The sequence below is a fragment of the Herpailurus yagouaroundi genome, unplaced genomic scaffold, assembly GCF_014898765.1.
Source record: "Herpailurus yagouaroundi ecotype Mexico unplaced genomic scaffold, PumYag 196, whole genome shotgun sequence".
Lineage (NCBI taxonomy): Eukaryota > Metazoa > Chordata > Mammalia > Carnivora > Felidae > Herpailurus > Herpailurus yagouaroundi.
In genome coordinates this window covers 9,368,653-9,389,416 of record NW_024412427.1, presented here as the reverse complement: position 1 = coordinate 9,389,416, position 20,764 = coordinate 9,368,653, and the positions used below count along the sequence as shown (strand labels likewise).

At 44.0% G+C, this 20,764-nt stretch overlaps 1 protein-coding gene and 1 long non-coding RNA gene across 3 annotated transcripts; one reads left to right on the top strand and one right to left on the bottom strand.

Annotated features, from left to right (window-relative positions):
* Positions 1-3,988: 3,988 nt before the first annotated feature.
* Positions 3,989-11,332, bottom strand: LOC121012244 (uncharacterized). Its single transcript, XR_005782030.1, has 3 exons — positions 10,783-11,332; positions 10,112-10,198; positions 3,989-4,033 (listed from the first exon to the last, which is right to left on the bottom strand). It is a non-coding gene; the product is annotated as an uncharacterized LOC121012244 (long non-coding RNA).
* A 123-nt stretch (positions 11,333-11,455) lies between these two features.
* Positions 11,456-20,282, top strand: RAB5IF (RAB5 interacting factor). Of its 2 annotated transcripts, XM_040447137.1 has the most exons (4): positions 11,456-11,811; positions 13,379-13,482; positions 18,350-18,479; positions 19,741-20,282. In XM_040447137.1, exons 1-4 carry the CDS (start codon positions 11,698-11,700, stop codon positions 19,780-19,782), a joined length of 390 nt encoding a protein of 129 aa, XP_040303071.1. In that variant the 5' UTR covers positions 11,456-11,697; the 3' UTR covers positions 19,783-20,282. The 2 variants fall into 2 exon arrangements, with proteins under 2 accessions (XP_040303071.1, XP_040303072.1); XM_040447138.1 differs by lacking the exon at positions 18,350-18,479.
* Positions 20,283-20,764: the final 482 nt, after the last annotated feature.

Sequence of the window (20,764 nt, the reverse complement as noted above, 5' to 3'; positions counted from 1 at the left end):
ATTTTTTTTTTTATTTTATTTTTTACTATATTTTGGGGAATGGGGGAAGTAAGCTAGACCAAGGCAGTGGGTTTTTTGGTTGTTGATTTTTTTTTTCCTCTTTAATGTTTTCCCCTTCTTTATCCTTGAAAGCTTCGCCCTGCAGCCTGAGTTTTGAATACCTTTAAGAACTTGGATTAGTGGGACCAGAATGTCAAAAGCTCCCGGTAGCTCCTACTTGGAGAGAAGTGAGCCATCTACTGGTCAGGAAGCCCTGCAGCCGACTCAAGTGGGCAGCTCTTCCCACGATGGTGGCAAGAAACTATTTGTGGAAGAAGTAAGGAATGGTGCCCCCAGCTGCTGAGGAACTGCCTTTTAAGGAGGCTGGGGCTGGAAATCAGTTATGAAGCCTGTTCACTGTGTCTTTGTGTTGCACCTTTTTTTTAAATTGGAGTTGCAGAGGCCTCTGCCCTGAACTTCACAGTGAAACAAATCATAGTTGGTCTTACTCTTCTCCCTGCTCCCCATTTTTTATTTTGCTGTCTCACTGCTGACAGCATTCAACAGCAATATGCCCCATCTTTTTATATATCCTAAGAAACACTAATCCTAGGTTATTATTAGCCAAAATATTTTTGTTCCGAATAACATTGTTACTGGGCCAAAAGACCAGTCAGGAGCCTCCAGCCTGTAGTTTCCTGAAGTTGCCAAGTCAGACACAAGGGGGAGATTCCTGGGGAGTGACTGACTTGGGTGGACCTGGCCAGAAGAAAGGCAGCAACATGTGTTCTGTCCTTTCTGGGATGATCCCTGAAGTTTTCAGGGAGGCTACCCAACTTCTCAGTAGCTCAGCCTACCCATTGCTGTGGGAATGGGGATTGGTTATTTAAGGAGATGGAGCTTTGCTCTGAGTGGGCAAGTTTCCTAGGCTCTCTCTTTTGCCGCCCCACTGCCTCCTTGCATGTCCCAGGGGGATCAGGGATCCTCACCCTCCTGAGGCCCAGCTGGGAAAGAAAGAACATAGCACCTTCAAAATTAGTTGAAGTTGCTGTTTGCCCAGCTTCTTCTACCCCACCCACGTGTGTGAGCCCAGGTCTAGTGTGACTGTTGGGAGATGCTTTTAGCAAGGGACCCTGGAAGTGTGTCGGGCTGGGGTGGTGCACTGAGCGGTAGAGGTGGTGAGGGGTGAGGGAGCCATGCTGCTGAATTCTGGTTGGCATTCCCCCCTTGTGCAAGATGGGGAGGCTGGGGGTGGGGCAGCCTCTGCTTGGTTCGGTTGTGAGCTAAACCTGGAGAAGACAGTTATCCCGTTGAATTATTTGAGCAAAAAACTACTGTAAATAACTTTTGATTTTGTCTTTTGTCAAATAAAGTTTGTTTTTGGTTTTTGTTTTGTTTTTTAAAGCAGAAACAGATTGACCCACCATGACCCTGGGCCCAGCCTGGAGATAGGGCAATTGCTGAGTTCTTACTAGGCCTTATTGCTTTCCCCTCCCTCTAGTAGCCACCTGTAAGTGTTGTACGCCCTATGTCCTTATTTCCTTGGCTTCAGTCCTGTTCCATATCCCATTCATCACAGTGTGCAGGGAGCCTATGCATCCCAAGCTGAACCAGTCTTCCCTGGGATAGTCAGGCTTTGAGGTTGGTGAGTGGTGAGGGAACTTAGGGAGCTAGCAAATTTATCCTCCCCCTCAACCAGTGAGGAAAGCCCAGGACTGCAGTATGCCAGCACACACAAAAAGGCAGAGATGAAATGGATGCTCTAGTCATGTCTGAAAGTGGTACCACCTCTGGACTTCCCTATTATGTAAGCACTAAATTCCCCTTTTTTACTTAAGCTAGCTGTAGGTTTCATTTATTTCATAATGAAATGACTGTACACTTAATTGCAGCCCAAATGGTGCGAAATCAAGGACTGAAGCCGTAAAGGGTCTTGCTTTATGCCCGGGCCTACACAGTGTTCACAGTATTCATTATTGCTTTAATTTTTGTACACACATGAAAGAAGTGAGATGCCCTTTGCAGAGGTAAAGAAACTGGGGGTTGGTTAAGTTACTTGCCTGGACTGTATGTATACAGCCAGTATTAAATGCAGCTAGGATCTAAATTCAAGTCTGTCTTGCTTGAAGGTAACCCTGACATCTACCTGGACTTTATTTGAACTAGTGATGGGCAGTTCACTGCCTGCTGGCATTCAACTAACATGGTTTGGGCTAAGCACTAGAAGTATCTTCTAAAGAACTAAATCAGCTGCTTCCTGATTCCAGTAGACCTAGATGGAGTTACTGAATCTCTCACAGGTCACTCCCCTTTAGAAATTTGGAGATGATGCCCCCTGCCATTCATGATCCCCAGATTAAAGAGCCCCAGCTTGAGTTTATCCATTCATCCAAGAGCCTGGTTTTCCACTTCCTTCTCTCAGTGTCCCTCAAACTAGACACTTGGCCCTAGGGCTTGGCAGAATAGAAACATGCTGGAAGGGCTCTTCAAAATAAATTTAATGCTCATTTTCATCTGGAAAGTTAATATTAATATTCCCCTAAAAGGGGGAGTGGATGGTTTGACTGCCTTAGGAGAGATGGCTTCCTACACTTTTCAAAGTATTCCATTTTCAAAGAACTGAAACCAAAAGCATCTTGCACATCAAGCTTCAAATTGATAAACCCTGGAGTAAGCAAGCAGTAGAGAAAGTTGACAGGGACAACGCGGCTAGGACCTCTCTCCTCTGAAGCTAGAAATGTTGTCTAAAGACCTCTACCTTTCCTGTAACAGTCCCACTTAGAAAAAAGCTTTAAAATGCATTTCTGAGGTGGTGCACATTGACTCAGCTGGTTGAGCATCTAACTCTTGATTTTGGCTCAGGTCATGATCTCATGGTGCCTAAGTTCAAGCCCTGCGTCAGGCTCTACACTGGAGAATCCTGTTTGGGATTTTATCTCTCCCTCTCTACCTCTCCCCAGTTCATGTGCACGGGTGTATGCTCTCTCTCTCAAATAAATAAACTCAAAAAATAATTATAATTGCATTTCTAGGGGCACCTGGCTGGCTCAGTTAATGGAGCATGTGACTCTTGATCTTGGGGTCATGAGTTCTAGCCCTGTGCTGGGGGTAAGACTACTAAAAATAACAAAAATTAAAGTACACTCTAGTTTAGAAACTGCTAATGGGAAAACTCCAGAGGGGAGGGGCTTAGCCTGCCTTGGTGTGCTATAACCTCACTGTGTTAGCCACTGGAGCTGTAGAGAATAAGGTCTGGAATTCAGCGGGGATGTGGAAATAATCATCATTGCTCTCAATGCTACTGGTTTCCAAAGCACTTCTCTATAATCTAAACCTGCATTCCAATTCTGGCTCTATCACCTAACTAGCTGTCATGATCATAGGCCTCAATTTACCATTCCAAACTTCAGTTTCCACATCAATAAGACGGGCATAGTAATAATTACCTCTTAGGAGGATGAACTAGGATAATCCGTATTTGGGGAGTGAGTTAAAGATTTTATGGGTTTTTTTCCATGTTTGTTTATTTTTGAGAGACAGAGAGAGCGTGAGTGGTGGAGGGGCAAAGAAAGGGAGACACAGAATCCGAAACAGGCTCCAGGCTCTGAGCTGTCAGCAGCATAAAGCCTGATGTGGGGCTCAAACTCATGAACCATAAGATCATGACCTGAGCTGAAGTCAGATACTTAACTGACTGAGCCACCCAGGTGCCCCAAGATTTTATTTTTTTAAGTAATCTCTACAACCAATGTGGGACTCAAACTCACAACTCTGAGATCAAGAGTTGCACATTCCACCTACTGAGCCAGTCAGGCACCCCCCAAGATAGTATGTTTTTGTTACTGTATATTATTATTTGGCCTTTCAGCACAGGGCTGAGAGTAAAACAACTGTAAAAATAACTTGCCTCATACCACACAGCTTTTAAGTGGCAGAACTGGAAGTGCTTGGGTGGCTCAGTTGATTAAGCATCCAACTCTTGATCTCAGCTCACGTGTTGATCTCAGGGTTGTGAGTTCAAGCCTTGCGTTGGGCTCTATGCTGGACATGAAGCCTACTTTAAAAAAAAAGAAGAAAAAGTGGCAGAACTTGAACAAAGTACCCAGAGAAGTAATTCTCAAGCCTTAATATGTATGAAGATCATCACAGTCGTTGTGTCAGGAGAGCTTACAAAAATGCACATTCCCAGACCTCACCCCCAGAGAGTCCAGGAATCTGCACTCTTCACTTATGCCACAGGAGTCTCGTGCTGTTGCTTCAGAAACCTGATCATTTATAATCAGGACACTGACTTATCCCAAGGAAGCTGCTAGGTTAAGACAGCACCTTATCTTTCAAAGTTATAAGATGAGAGGAAGAAGGGTACACCAAGTAGTTTACCCCTCCCCTCACCAAACCATTTTACTTGCCCTCAGCTCCCAGGAGTCCATGGTAGCCTGAAGGTCAAGTGTAGCCTTCCTGAGATTATCATTTTAATTACATAAATAATCCACATTTACTGTAGAAAAAAAAATTTTAATGTTTGTTTATTTACTTTGAGAGAGAATGCATGTGCAAGCAGAGGGAAGGGCAGAGAGGGAGGGAGAAAGAGAATCCCAAGCAAGCTCTGTGCTCTCAATGCACAGCACAATGTGGGGCTCAAAATCGCCAACTGTGAGATCAGGACCTGAGCCAAACTCAAAAGTCATTTAACCAACTGAGCCACCTAGGTGCCCCTACTGTAGAAAAGTTTTAAACATAGAAGAGTTCAGTATAGTGGTTAAAAGCCCAGACAATTTTTGGAGGGAAACATGTAAAACGTTTAGTAATGTTTGGCACCTACTAAGAACCCAGTAAGTACTAGTAAAACATTTGCTGTAGGCAAAAAGAGATGTGGATACAAACTCAGACCTGTACTTCACAACGGATGCTCTTTCCACGGTTTGTGGTTTTTTCCCTGCAGGACTCTTCTGATTTCTGTGACTCCATCTGTCTGTCTAGGGCCCTCAATCTTACCCCTCAGAGCACACCTTCCTCTCCAAACCCTACTACAAGCAGCTAGTAGTGGTATAGAGGCATTCAGCTGAGAAGACATATTCATTCCCAAAACTGAGATCATGTGTTTAACTGGTGCTTTAAAAGGCAACCTCACAAAGGCAAAATCTGTCCTACTTCCAAATCTCTCTCCCACTTCCAAATCTGACTCTTCATCAAGTTCTTTTCCATCTTAGACCACCCAGGATGTTTATTTTAACCAGATGGATGCACTGGGATTCAGCCAGACTCCCCACTTCCTAAGATAAGGAAACCTTGGGTGAAAGCAAAAAGGGATCAAGTCTCAGTCCCATAAGTACCCTCTAGGCAAGGGCTCTCCAAGCTAGCTCCTAGTGTGGTTTTGTGGGCTCCTGCAAAGCTAAGAGGAACACAGATGAGGTTTCAGATGCCTATTGAACCTCTAACTTGCTGTATGACGCTGGGCTGGACTGGATCTGAGGACCCTTCCAAGTATAACTTTCTGGACATCCCCACCACCATGTAATCACAAACTTAATGAATCTCAGAGTTAAGAGCAGAGCTTCACAATATAATACAATAAGGCATAAAAAGAATTAACTCTTTTCTTGCAAAACATAAAGTTATCTCTTTGCAGATGATATGATCATATATAGAGAATCATATATAAAGACTCCAAAATAAAAAAAGAATAAATGGATTCAGCAAAGTTGCAGGATACAAAATCAGCACAGAAAAATCAGTTGTGGGGGCGCCTGGGTGGCTTAGTCGGTTAAGCGTCCTACTTCGGCTCAGGTCATGATCTCACGGTCCGTGAGTTCGAGCCCTGTGTCGGGCTCTGTGCTGACAGCTCAGAGCCTGGAGCCTGTTTCAGATTCTGTGTCTCCCTCTCTCTCTGCCCCTCCCCTGTTCATGCTCTGTCTCTCTCTGTCTCAAAAATAAATAAACGTTAAAAAAAAAAGAGTCTCTTATTAAAAAAAAAAAAAAAAAAAAAGAAAAATCAGTTGTGTTTCTATACACAACCCAAAAGGGAAATTAAAAAACCAATTTATAATAGCATCAAAAAAGAATAAAATAGTTAAGAATTAACCAAAGTGAGACTCATACACTGAAAACTATAAAACAGTGCTGAGTGAAATTAAGGAAGATAAAAATAAATGGAAAATATCTCATGTTCATGAATTGGAAGACTTACCTACTACAGATTCACAACAATCTCTATCAAAATATCAATGACTTTTTTTTTTTGAGTGGGCTCCACACCCAACTTAGGGCTTGAACTCCTGACTCCAAGATCAAAAGTCACATGCTCTACCACTGCGCCAGCCAGGTGCCTCCAAAATTAAAAACTTTTGTGTATCAATTGACTCTACTATCAACAGAGTAAAAAGGCAACCCACAAAATAGAAAATATTTGCAAATTACATAAGGGATAAGGGATTAATATCCAGAATACATATATTAATATCCAGAATATCAAGAACTCCTACAACTCAACAACAAAAAACATAAGTGACTAGACTCAAAAACCGGGTAAGGGTCTAGAATAGACATTTTTCCAAAGATACACAAAAATGGGCACACGAAAAGATGCTCAACATCACTAATCATTAGGGAAATGCAAATAAAAATCACAACGAGATACCACTTCACATCCATTAGGTTGACTATTATTAAAAAAAAACACACAGTGGGTACCTGGGTGGCTCAGTAAGTTAAGCATCTGACTTCAGCTCAGGTCATGATCTCACGATCTGTGAGTTTGAGCCCCGCGTCGGGCTCTCTGCTGTCAGTTCAGAGCCTGGAGCCTTCTTCAGATTCTGTGCCTCCCTCTCTCTCTGCCCCTCCCCCACTCACGCTCTGTCTCTCAAAATATGAATAAACATTAAAAAAATTTTGTTTCTAAAAACACAGAAAACAAGTATGGACGGGAACGTGGAGAAATTGGAACTCTTGTGCACTGTAGGTAGAAATGCAAAATGGTGTAGCCACCCAGGAACCCCAGGAAACCTCATTTAAAGTGGAGTTGGGGGGCGCTTGGCTGACTCAATAGGTGGAGTGTGCAACTCTTGTTTGATCTCAGGAGCTTGTGAGTTCAAGCTCCACATTAGATGTACAGATTACTTAAAAAGTGAATTAATTAATTAATTAATTAATGTACAGATGACTTAAAAAATTAGTAACTAACTAAATAATGGAACTGGGAGGCCTGCAGGAGGAGCTCTCACACCCTATCAGTCCTCATCAACTGCAGACCCCAACAGAGACATACCTTGCATTCAAGGAGAGAGAGACTGTTACAACTTGCAGCCAATGAAAAAACACTATACTTGAAACTCTTAACCTACTCTACCAGACTTTTTTGTTTATAAAAGCCCCTCCCAACTTCCTTTCCTTTAGTCTATAAAATCAAGTTTCTCTCCTTTGTTTTCTGTACTTGCCTTTGGTTTTGCTGTAGTCTGCATGTCCAAACTGCAATACTCTGCTATTCCTAAATAAACTCATTTTTCCTGGTAAAATAAGTAACAGTTTTATTTTTAAGGTTAGCAATATATACAATGAACATCTAACAAACATGTAACAGTTATTATTCAGCCTTAAAAAGGAAGAAAATTTGGGGGTGCCTGGGTGACTCAATCAGTTGAGCATCAGACTCTTGATTTTGGCTCAGGTCATGATCTCTCAGGTTCATGGGATCCCGCATTGAGCCCACATCCAGCTCTGTGCTGACATCAGGGAGCCTGCTTGGGATTCTCTCTCTCTCCCTCCCTCTGCCCTCCCCCGCCACCCTGCAAATAAATGAATAAGTTTTTTTAAAAAAGAAAGAAAAAAGGAAGGAAATTCTGACACATGCTACAACATGGATGAATCCTGAAGACAGTATGCTAACTGAAATAAACCAATCAGAAAAGGGCACTGTGTGACTCTAATCTTACAGAAGTACTTAGTCAAATTTAGGGACAGAAAGTAGAGGAGTCGTTGGGGACCAGGGTAAAGAGAGAATGGGGAGTTAACAGTTTCCTGGGTACAAAACTTTCAGTTTTGCAAGATGAAAGAGTTCTGAAAATGGATGGTGGTGACAGCTGCACAATAAAGTAAATGTACTTCACTGTGCCAGCAAACTATACACTTAGGAATGGTACATTTTGTTATGTACATTTTACAGCAAGTAAAAAAAAAAATACGTTTAAAAAAGAGTTAACAGGGTGCCTGAGTGACTCTGTTGGTTAAGCATATGACTTTGGCTCAGCTCACGGTTTCATGATTCATGAGTTCAAGCCCCTCACTGGGCTGACTTCTGTCAACACAGAGCCCACTTTGGATCCTTTTGTCCCTGTCTCTATCTGCCCCTCCCCTGCTCATGTTCTTCTGTCTCTCAAAAATAAGTAAACATTTTTTAAAACAGAATTAACTGTTTTATTCCAATTTTCTCCATTTTCAGTGCCCTACCATATCCCCTGAGTAACTTTAACAGTCTAAACTAGTCTCCCACTCTGATCCTGTCCTCCTAATAGCAGCCAGAACGATCTTGCTGAGATACCAATCTGAAAAGTTAAGTGTCCCTGTTCAAATCCTTTATGTGACTTCCTCCATCCTTGGGATAAAAAAAATTTATTCATGGTCATCATAAAAAAGATAAGAGATATGGGGCACCTGGGTGGCGCAGTCGGTTAAGCGTCTGACTTCAGCCAGGTCACGATCTCGCGGTCCGGGAGTTCGAGCCCCGCGTCAGGCTCTGGGCTGATGGCTCGGAGCCTGTTTCCGATTCTGTGTCTCCCTCTCTCTCTGCCCCTCCCCTGTTCATGCTCTGTCTCTGTCTGTCCCAAAAATAAATAAAAATGTTGAAAAAAAATTAAAAAAAGAAAAAAAAAGATAAGAGATAACAAATGCTGATGTGGATGTGGAGAAAAGTGAATCCTTGTCTGCTGTTGGTGGGAATTTAAATTGGTGCAGCCACTAAGGAAAACAGTATGAAGGATCCTCAAAAAATTAAAAGTAGAACTACCATATGATCCAGCAATTCCACTTCTGGGAATATACAATACTAAGAAATAAGGAAATACAAACACTAACTCAAAAAGATATCTGTGCCCTTATATTCATAGCAGCATTATTTACAATAGCCAAGGCATGGAAACAACCTAAGTGTCCATCAACGAATGAATGGATAAAGAAGTTGTGGTATACGCATCACGGAATATTATTCATCCACAAAAGAACAAGTCCGACTATTTTTGACAACATGTATAGACTTTGTATTATCCTAAGTGAAATAAGTCAGATGAAGAAAGAAAAACACTTTATGATCTCACTTACATGTGGAATCTTAAAAAACAAATTCACAGAAAAAGAGCTCAGACTTGTGGTTACCAGAGGGAGAAATGGAGGAAGGTGGTTAAAAGATACAAGTTTCCAGTTGAGATAAATAAGTAGTAGAGATATAATATACAACATGATGACTATAGTTAACAATGATGTATTGATATATAGGAAAATTAAGAATAAATCCTGAGGCACCTTGGTGGCTCAGTCAGTTAAGCATCCGACTCTTGCTTTTGGTTCAGGTCCCCATCTCACAGTGGTGAGATCAAGCCATACCCATTGAAGAGCCTGCTTGGGATTCTCTCTCCCTCTTCCTCTGCCCCTCTCCCTCCCCTACTCTTGCTCTCTCTCAAAAAAATAAATAAATACATAAATAAATAAATAAATAAATAAATAAATAAAAATAGAAAAGAATAAATCCTAAGAGTTCTCCTCATAAAGAAAAATTGCATAATTTTCTTCTTTCTTTTCATTGTATCCATATGAGAAGATGGGAGATTAACTGAACCTATTGTAATGATCATTTTGCAATATATGTAAATCAAATCATCATGCTATAGGCCTTAAACTTACACAGTGATGCATGTCAATTATTTTTCAATAAAACTGGAAAAAACAAAAACAAATTCTTCAGCATACCCTTCCCACTCCTTCCCAACTTGTGGTTTCTCTACCATTAACTGACATGGTTTCATCTCCTGGAACGCTCTCTTCCTTTCCCTTTTCCCCTTAACTCCTCCTACTCTTCCTTCAGAACTCAGTTTTTCCCAACCCATTACAAACCTTTACCACCAGGCCCAGCAGACTGAAAACTTACCTGTCTTGGACTGTGGGCTAGGTATTCTTCCGACATTCTGTGACAGAATGATCAGTTTGTCTCCAGCACTACATGCCCCCAGGGAATCTGTAAAAGAGATTTTATACCAATGGTACACTTCCAGTGAGCTGGTTAGGATTTACCATAGTTTTGCATATGGAGGGAAAATGGTTCAGAAAAAAGGCAGGGCTGAAAAGAACCAAATCCAGGTGAAAGTTAGAGGACTAAAGGTGTGCACCCATGTCAGGTATACAGCCCTCTCGCCAGGTCCAGATAGAGTAATGTCTGCTGCCGTGTATATCACCTTTGGGGTCCAGCCTCACTCAACCTATTGAAAGAGGATCTTGAAATCGAGTTGTGGTTGAAAACCACAATTCTGAAGAAGTTCCCTAAGAGATTCTGTTTCTCACCTAAGGTGGAGAACGACCCATCAATGTTGGTTATACAAAGGATGTTCTGACCTCATTTGACACTGAAAGCTAAAGGTTAAGAGCACAAATTTTGAAGTCTGACAGGCCCAGTACTAGTTGAGTGATTCTGGGCAAGTTAGTTTGCCTCTATTAACCCACCACACAAAAGTGATGTGTCTCGGTCTCAACTTATTACAAAGCACAGTGAACATGGCACCACCTGGAGGGCTTATTAAAATGCTGATTATGGGCCCCACTCACACAATTTCTGGTTCCGCAATTCTGGGATGGGGCCTGAGAATGTGCATCTCTAATCAAGTTCCTAGGTGATGTGGCTGCTGGTGGTCCAGACACACACTTTGTGAACCACTGACCTAGCACACAGAGAGGACACAATATTTAGCATACTGAATAGTCAGATATTCTGATAGCTAGTAAGAACTTTCTAGACTCCCACCAAGCTTCTCCCTGCCCCAGGAGTCCTCAGCCGGTTGCAACTTGCCACTTAGCCTGAGAAAATCCCTCTCAAGGCTTCCATTTGCCGAAAGAGGGTGCTGGGCCACGATGAGACGCTAAATACAGAAGACAGTTTACATCCTGAGCAGCGGGGCTCCCGGGGAGCCGGTTTTGGCCTCCAAAGGACGCCTCCAGGAAAACAGGGCCGCGTTCTGTCCCGCTGCTCTAGGGAAAGGCTGGGCGACGCCCGAGTCTAACCTCGCCTCTTTGCCCAAATGCCGTTCCTCAGTCTCCACAGCGCCTCCTCGCGTTCGCGTTCACCGTCCCCACCTAGATTGTCCCTTCCCTCTCACCCTACCGTGCGCCTAGCGGAAGCCGACGTCACTTCCGTCACGCGTAGCGCGCTTGCGCCGAAGCGACGGCTCCTCTCTTCCGACAGACGGCTGCACTACCACCGATTGGCTGCGTGGTGTTCGTCTGCGGGTGGACGCGCGGCGCTGCGTGGCTCCTCCCCCACCGCCGCGCCAGGTCTTGGCTGAGTGAGCGAGCAGAGCCGGCGTCCTGGCCAAGTGAGGACGGCCGCAGCGCGCCGCCAAACCCAGTCGCTGGTTCTGTCGCTGCCACCGCCGCCCCGCGCGCCGTGACCCGAGACCCCAGACCCCGACTCCTTTTGGCCTGGCCCGCGCGCCCCAGGCCCGGCCCGGGCGGCGCGACGGGAGGATGAGCGGCGGGCGGCGAAAGGAGGAGCCGCCTCAGCCGCAGCTGGCCAACGGGGCCCTCAAAGTCTCTGTTTGGAGCAAGGTGCTGCGGAGCGACGCGGCCTGGGAGGACAAGGTGCGGTGCGACGTGGCGAGGGCGCAGGTTCGAGGCTGGGACTCGGGGCCGAATGGACAGGCCCGAGCCTGCCCCTGTCTCCGGTCCGGGCGCGGCTGAGTGTTTGGGGTGTTGCGCAACGGGGAGCGGGTGGCCCAAGGGTGTCGGGGCGAACTTGGCGGGCCAGGGCCTGACAGCCGGGCTCGGAACTCACCGCGGAGTGGTTTAAGGGTGAAGCCGCCTGGGTCACGCGGGAAACAGCGGAGTTGCCACCCGCGGGCAGGGCGTGTGCCTGAATGGCGAGAGTGAGCTGAATTCGATCTCCGCCTTTACTCCCAGTAGGATCTTCAGTAAGTGGCTTGTCTTCTCCGAATTAACTAAATATGGTCGTTACCACGAATAGTAACGGTAACAGTCCTCTACTAAATATTTTCTGCCGGGTGCCCTCCATGCATTATCTCCCTCAATTCTCAGAACAGCTCTGAAGCGGGTACCGTGGTGCATTAAAGCGTTTAGCACGTAATAAGGCCTATTGCCATTGCTTTTTTTATTAATGAGAAAAACTGAATGCCTGCATAATTGTGAGAGAGGAGACTAAGACCACTTCTCAGAGGTGAGTGTGTGTGTGTGTGTGTGTGTGTGTGTGTGTGTGAGAGAGAGAGAGAAAGAGAGGGAGAGGGATAGAGGGGGAAACCGCCAAATAAATGTGTGTGAGGAATGGTTGGGGCTTCAAGATATTTTCACTGGTCACACACTTTCAAAAGATCTGAGTTTAGGTACTCCCCAACTCTGCTTCTTGATCAGGAAGGGACCATCACAAACAGCTTGATTCCAGTTGGCCTGAAAAGTATATTATATTTACAATCTTTCCCTTATTTTTCTGGACTGATGAGGCGGGTTTTCCTTCCTGGAGTTCCTGTAAGGGGGGATGGGAGGTACTTCCTGAAGGTGCCCTTGTCCTGCCCCCAGCCCTGCCCAGCTCTTGTAAAACGTTTCTGATCTGCTGTGTCATTTCTTTCGTTCCTTGTACAAGGACCGGTTTCTGCAGTCTGGGGCAGGTCAGAAACCTGAGTCTTCAACGTCCTTGTATGAAAATTGGATATGCTGGCACCTGCCTTTAGCACTTTTGTTTCCAACCCTTCTTTGTGACTTAGAATTCAGGGTGCAGGAAGATGGTGCTGAGTAGATTAACAATTAGCCCGTCTGCCTGTGAATAGTCTGTCTAGGTCTCTCCTCCAAGGATCAGATAAGAGTTTTCTGTGGCCAGTAGGACAGTTACCACAGCCATTTCATCACAAGCCATTTCATTTTTTTAAGCTTCTAAAAATAGTAATTTTTCTAAAAATTTTTTTTAGCACACAGGCCCTGGAATTCATCACTTAAAATAACTAAATGTATTCTTTTTTTAAAAAACCATGTTTTAGTATAAGAGGTGAAGATCAGAAAACTGCATACCATTCCTCTTGGAGAAATGTCTCCAGAAGATATGTTTAGCAGCAAGCTTTTTTATTTCTCACCTATTACAGAAGGCTCTCATGTGGCACCCACTAAGAACACATAACACATTCATTCTCTTTCTTTTCTACAGGATGAATTTTTAGATGTGATCTACTGGTTCCGACAGATCATTGCTGTGGTCCTAGGTGTAATTTGGGGAGTGTTACCTTTGCGAGGTTTCTTGGGAATAGCAGGGTAAGTCTTGGCTGGGTATCTTGGCATTTTCATTGTATCTTTTGTTTTCTTAAGTCTATTTATTTTGAGAGAAAGCACAAGTTGGGGAAGGGCAGAGAGGGGCGCTGTGGGCACAGAGCCTGACATGGGGCTTGACCCCGTGAACCAGGAGATTATGACCTGACCTGAAATTAAGAGTCAGATGCATGACTGACTGAGCCACCGAGGTGTCCCTTCATGACATGATTTCTTTTCAAATATAGATTTGTCTCCTTTTTAGGGAAAAGGCTATTGCTACTTTGGAGGTGTGTTTTTGTTTTTGTTTTATAATGACTATGTGTGAGGTGACAAAAGCAAAAAAAAATGGCCCCATGATGGCACTCATAGGTCTAGTGCAACACTCCTCAGTTTAGTAGGCCTGGGATCATCTTAATTTAGATATGTTACCTTTCTGAAGGCTGGACCAGTCCATTCATTCATGGGTCCAAAGTGATCACACAAGAGGCTACTGCATTACCTGTTGGTGGCAAGTTTCTAGTTCTGGCATGACCTTTGTACCTATGGAAATTTGGAAGGTAGACGAATTTCTGTACTTGATGACCACTCCCTTGTACCTGGCACTGCGCTGGATGTCCTGGATCTTGGCTTTGGCAGCAGTTGTTTCAGATCCTTACTTTTAAGTTGTTTTTTTTTAATAATTTTTTATTTATATCTCAGAGAGAGAGGGCGGGGAACACAAGCGGGAGAGGGGCAGAGAGACGGAGATAGAATCTGAAGCAGGATCTGAGTTGCGAGCTATCAGCACAGAGTTCGACATGGGGCATGTCAGGAGCAGTGAGATCATGACCTGAACCAAAGTTGGACGCTTAACCGACTGAGCCACCCAGGTGCCCCTCAGATCCTTACTTTTTAAAGGTAGTGAAAAAGGAGGAGGTTGGGCCCTCCACCTTTTACTGTGCTCCTGTGACCACTGGCAGCGCGCCTGACACTGCCCGTGGTCTTGACTCAGCCTGTTAACAAGCCACTGAAAGTGATGAGTACACATGCCCGCCAGCTTGAATTAAAAGGATGTGTGGGAGTTGTCTGAAGATAGGAATTGTGGGTAAGCTGTAGTAGGAAATGGATGGGTAGGACTGTGAGCTTTTTTTTTTTTCACACAGGAAGTAGAAGCTGTGATCCTTACTCATGGAAAATCACACTGGTTGTTTTAGAGGTGATCACATCTCTTAATCCCTCATCCTAGGTGAAAAGGATGAAACAGATTTCAAACTCATTTGAGTTCCTTGTCTTTTCAGAAGATGACCCAAAAGGAATGTACATTCTCCTCTTCTAACTAAGAAGGTTTTTGATTCATGATACTGAGCACAGCATTTGTCCAAGGAAAGGAGTTAAGAGTTTATGTTATGCTCTGCCTAACTTTGCTGGAGTGGACACCTGATGAGTTCGGAGTGAGGGTGAGGAGACACAGGATCTAGGGTTCATAGGGATTTTCCCAGATTAGAGGAGGTATATAGATACACGTCATCCCATTTGAGCTTTCTGTCAAAGAAAAGGCAGTGAAGATAAAAGGCCAGAGCAAGGGGGAAGGCAGTCTAAAGGCAAGAAGTCTCTCACCTTCCCAAGGCCACTTTTCTAGGAGAGGATAAAAGTGGTTCAGATTCTTTGCCCCTATCTAGTTTTGCAGGATTCCTAAGAGATTTCTCTGAAGTCACCCAATCTGGGAATATAACAAAGACCAGAGTTAGTCTAGTATCCTTTTCACTGTGGCAGATGAGTTAAGCTGATCAGAGGTCTCTAACTGTAGAAAGTAATGTATTCAGGTTCTAGCTCTGCTACATTCAAGCTGTATAATTTTGGTCTCACCTCTCAGACTCCATTCTCTCATCATTAAGAGGGGGTAATAAAAGTCTCTTCCTCATAAGAATGATGTGTAAACTAAATGAGGTCATGCAAGTAAATTCCTAAATGTACTGCTTAGTACATCACACGCACTCCATAAATGGTTCACTGCAATCTTATGATTAGCTTTACAAAGTGCTAAAAATGGCTGCTGAGAAAAAAGGAAAGTAGGTGTTTGAGAATGAATTCACCTTGGAGTGGCTCACCCATAGTGCCGCTTTCTCAGGACTGCCTGTTTCATGGGGTTCAGTCCCATGCTGTCCTGCCAGAGCCAGTTTCTCTCACTCTAAACGAATCCCCCCCGCCTTGGTTGGCACCTTTTTCCTTGCTCTTGGAAAGGGACCAAGGACATTGATTTTTCCACACATTCCCTCTCTTCCATCTGTCTGACGCAGTTGCCAGGGCTTAGGGCAGGACTGCTTTGGTGCTCCATTCTGGTGACCCTCTCCTCCACTTCTTGCCTTAACTGCCCTCTGGACCCCACCTTGGCTTCTCTTCATTTCTGGTGTGGCCACCAGTTAGGGCACATTAAGGTAAAACCATTTCCTCTGTTCTTATTATAATTTGCCTGAGAACTGAATGAGCATTCTGCTGTTGCTGAGGTTTTGCATCATCTGAGAGGAGCACTATCCATCCCTTCCTACCTGTCTCTTATAGAGCCTGGCATCACGATTAATAGGTGCTCAATGAATGCTTCTTACAATTTTTTAAAAACAAATTAATTCCCACTAGTCCTTGAAAGCAGGGTCATATGTTACTATTGTTGTTGTGTAGCCTCCCAGCCCTCAAGTCGAGTATTTCTTAGAGATCATTATTTTGTTAAAATTCTGATGGGAATTTTTAGGATAGAGTTTTAAAAATGCATTGAGTGTTGTCTTTATAATGTTTTCCCTCCACCCCCAAACCAGATTAATTTTTTTTCTACACATCTGCTGTGTAGTTCCGTCCCTCATTTACAATATAGGATTATGCCCATCCTTGGAGCTCAGTTTGAGCCCCTCTAGTCCTTTCCAGACCCCTCTCCTGTGACCACCAGACATTTAAATGCCTTTGTTTCTGTGACTTGCTCTTAGTGTGTGATCCTTGGAAGACAGGGCCCATGCTAGCTCTTTCCTGTCATTCCTTATCTCCTCTTTTCCTTATATTTCCCTATCTCATGTCACTAAGCAACCACTTTTATAGCCAGAGACTCTCAATGAGTCTCAGTCATTCTCCAGCCCTAGCTTATTAAGCTGAGTCCCACAGTGATGTCTTTTAGTCCCATTAGTAATCTCTGGAACCACTAACTGTCCAAAATGAAACTCCTGACAGAGGGAGGCAGCCAGATTGGCTGGGTCTCAAGATTTCTGGCAGAAGACAAGGATGTGGCCACAACATGGTCAAGCCAAGGACTGTATTTTGTATGAAATCCAAGAAAAACCTTCTGTTCTTCCTGACTCCCTGCTTCTGTTACTAGAACCATTATATTATACTCCCAGACCCTTAGGCTTGAAGCCTTTGGGTCTTTTGCCACCTCATTCAGCCATTTTCCCAGTCCCTGTCCTCAGATATTATTTGTGCTCAAGTCCTAAAACATGGTACAAGTCTAAACCACTTTCCCAATTCCTGTTCCTTCCACTCACGAGGAAGCCCATACTCTTTACTCACAAACTAGACTTCTGAGGTGCCTGGCAGATTCAGCCAATACAGCATGCAACTCTTGATCTCAAGGTTGTGGGTTCAAGCCTGAGGTTGGGTGTAGAGATTACTTAATAATAAAATCTTTAAAAAAACAAAACCAAACTAGACTTCTGATGTATGTATACCCTATCTCAGCCTGCCTTGCTAAAACAGCCTCAGGGTCTGCCCCGTACCCCTTATACTCCTCAGCATCATCACACAGCCCTGCCCCGCACCAGCCCATTCTTCATCCATTAGGAGGGACCAGTTCTCCACATTTTTCCACAGTAGCCTTCAGGAGCAATGTGCCTGGAGCACATTTTATGAAAATTAGTTTTACATGATCATTGTACCAAGAGATCAGTAGAGCAGGGTGATACATTATGCCTTACTGCATTCTAAATGCTTCATTTGTTAAATAAAATATGAAGGGTGCCTGGGTAGCTCAGTCTGTTAAGTGTTAAATAATAAAATACAGGGGTCAAAGATCTTCCTGGAAGTGCACACAAACCTTTGGTTTCAGTTCCATGCTTACTGCTGTTTGGGCCCCTAAGTAGATAGCTAAGGGAGGGCAGGAACTGTCAATTTCACCTCTGCATCAAGTGCAGTAGCAGACAGTGGATATCCAGAAATTGTTTCCCACTGGGAATTAATGCAGGAGCTGCTTTAGTATGCTTACTTGCTCCACTAGGCCATGAAACAGCAGCCTGTTTGTCCCATGGCCACCCCCACCCTAGCTGGAGCTACTTGGAGGCCCATGTCAGGTACTAGTTGTATTTGGGATTGTTCAGCTACCCCTCTCTTACTCTGAGAGGGCTTGGAGAACTTTTAGGTTCTTTTTTTAAAATTTTTTTTTTCAATGTTTTTATTTATTTTGGGGACAGAGAGAGACAGAGCATGAACAGCGGAGGGGCAGAGAGACAGAGGGAGACAAAGAATCGGAAACAGGCTCCAGGCTCTGAGCCATCAGCCCAGAGCCCGACGCGGGGCTCGAACTCCCGGACCGCGAGATCGTGCCCTGGCTGAAGTCAGACGCTCAACCGACTGCGCCACCCAGGCGCCCCATGAACTTTTAGGTTCTTTAAAATTTTTTAAAGATTTTTTTTGCTGGGCAATTAAAAAAAAAAAAAGTTGCTTTATGTCTTTAGCTCAACCACTGCGCAGCTCCATTGAGGGCCTAGGTGTTCTCATGTATTATTTCACTTGCCCCCATGATACAGATAGTAAACTGTGCAACAGGGAGTGTCCTGGTAAGGCTGGACTGTGGCAGTAGGAATTCTGAGTCTTCTGAACTCACAGTTTGTGTTTGGTGCTTGTCCTCCCCCTCCAGATTCTGCCTGATCAATGCGGGAGTCCTGTACCTCTACTTCAGCAACTACCTACAGATAGATGAGGAAGAATATGGTGGCACATGGGAGCTCACAAAGGAAGGGTTTATGACATCTTTTGCCTTGTTCATGGTATGTGTAGCTGACAGATAACAGAGCAAGTCCTGTTGTTTCTCAAGGGGATCACACTGATTAGATTATACTTTGTGATTGATTGTGGCACCATTTTTCAAAAGGCTTCAGGGATGAGAGGGCACGTCTTTTAGTGAGTCATGTTGTCTAAAAAGATTAGGTGTGGTACAGTGTAGTCTTGTGGTATCAGGGCCAATCATCAGTTTATACATCTGATTCTCAACTCTGGCTGCATATTAGAAACTGGGAAACATTTAAAAATATATTTATGGCCTTATTAATAGCTGAAAAGCACAAAAAACCATTACCTGATCAACAAATAAAATACTGTATATTTATATAGTATTAGACCATAAAGAGGAATAAAGTACTTGCAAGTACTACAACTTTGATGAATTTTGAAAACATTATGCTAAGTGTAAGAAGCAGACACAAAACATGTTATATGATTCCATTTATAAAAAATGTCCAGAATAGGCAAAGCCATACAGATAAAATTAGATTAGTGGTTGCCAGTGGTGGAGGGGTGGGGTGGGGGGCAGGGATATGAGAAGTAACTGATAATGGAAACAGGTTTTCTTTTGAGGGTGATTAAAGTGTTCCAGAATCAGATAGTGGTGATCTTTGCACAATTCTGAATATACTAAAAACCTCTGTATTGTATACTTTATTTTTGTATTACATATTTTTAAAGGTGAACTTTATGAAATATGAATTATATCTCAAAAGTTATTTTTTTTAAAAAATGTTAGATTCTGGTCCAAATCAAAATCAAAATCTCTGGGTGGGGGTGCCTGGGCGCATGCGCATGTGTGTGCGTATATATATATATATAAAATAAAGGTCACAGGAGATTGCAGTGAACAGCTAGCTAGTTTTGAGAATCTGTTTATTTGGTAGGAAGCTGACAGGGTATGATGGTGGTTTGTTTTTCACATTTGTTGCTGATCCTAACACTGGCAGTATAGTCTGCTTTACCTGTATCATTTCCACATCTGTAACTCCACTTCTGGTGCTCCAGTTGCTCTTTAGTTGAAAGAGAAGCTTGTCCACAGTCCCTTTTGGAGCACTGGTGGGTTGTCCTGGGCTCTGTTAGAGACAGCTTGATTTCAGTGAGATTATGTGGGCTTTCAGGCAGATTGCATTGGATAGCCCCTGGGAAGCCCACCATACACAACACATTCTTTGCCATTTTGGTTTTGTGGAGTAGGGGCCCATGTGGACCCAGATGACTTATAAACATTGCTTTTCTCCTCTCTAGGTCATTTGGATCATTTTTTACACTGCCATCCACTATGACTGATGGTATACAGATCCTACCCGCTCTCTGTCCGGTCCAAAGGACCCTCCTAGTTACAGCACAGAAACATGATTGTAGGGGCGCCCCAGCCATGTGGAACCTGAAAGACCCATGTTTCTTGGACCAAGAATCAGCGTGTCGGGCGTCAGTGTTTTCTGCAAGGGTTGTGATCTGAAACTTTTTAAAGAACCATCCACCTTTTGGGGAAGCATTTCTGAATTGTCCATCACCAACCATTTCTTCTTGGATATCATCATGAAACACCTGTTTGCTAACTGGAGCTGTCGTTCAATTTGATGCACCTCTGGATCCGGATGAAACATTGTCTTCCTCACTTCTCCATCACGTGTACAGTTTTTAAACTATCAGTGGCATTTCAAGTCTTCTGAAAACAGTATGGCAGTATGTGTGTGGTCCATAGCACAGTACAGGCACCATCTAATAACAATTTCCATTGTAGAATGTTTTCAGATACTTGAATAAATCAAATCTTTAATTGAGAATCTGTTGATGATACCTGTTAAAGCCTTTCCCACCTAATATCTTGCCTCCAAACCCAGCCCTCCATCCCCATTCCCCTTCCTCTTCCCCCTGCTCCTATAGCAGCTCCAGCCAGGCCTCTTTTCCTTAATGGGCAGCAGGGAAGTGAGGGGCTAGAGTTGGTGTAGGCTGTGGCCTTAGCTTTGTGGAGAGAGGCTTACCGACTTCTGATACCCCTGTCCTGCACTGAGAGACATGACTGACCTCACTACAGTGTGCTAGGCCCAGAAGGTGCCATTTTGCATTTGGCCACAAGATGGCAAGGCCATTGTAGCCAGGAAAGCTTAGACAGGTTCAAATGATAAGCCACAAAACGAAAGAACTCAGAGCTAGGACTAACTGGAGAAGAGGCTTGATGAGGCTGTTTGACAACTTGGACTGTCAGAGGTCCTCTTTGTTCTGGGGGCCAGATAGGGGCTGGACATCCTGGATTCTGTTGCTGGGT

What these genes read in the sequence shown, in the direction of transcription:
- RAB5IF (XM_040447138.1), top strand. Translation starts at nt 11,698, where the DNA reads ATGAGCGGCGGGCGGCGAAAGGAGGAGCCGCCTCAGCCGCAGCTGGCC. An exon ending in ACGCGGCCTGGGAGGACAAG is followed by an intron (nt 11,812 to 13,378) that starts GTGCGGTGCGAC and finishes TCTTTTCTACAG; the next exon opens with GATGAATTTTTAGATGTGAT. An exon ending in GGTTTCTTGGGAATAGCAGG is followed by an intron (nt 13,483 to 19,740) that starts GTAAGTCTTGGC and finishes TCTCCTCTCTAG; the next exon opens with GTCATTTGGATCATTTTTTA.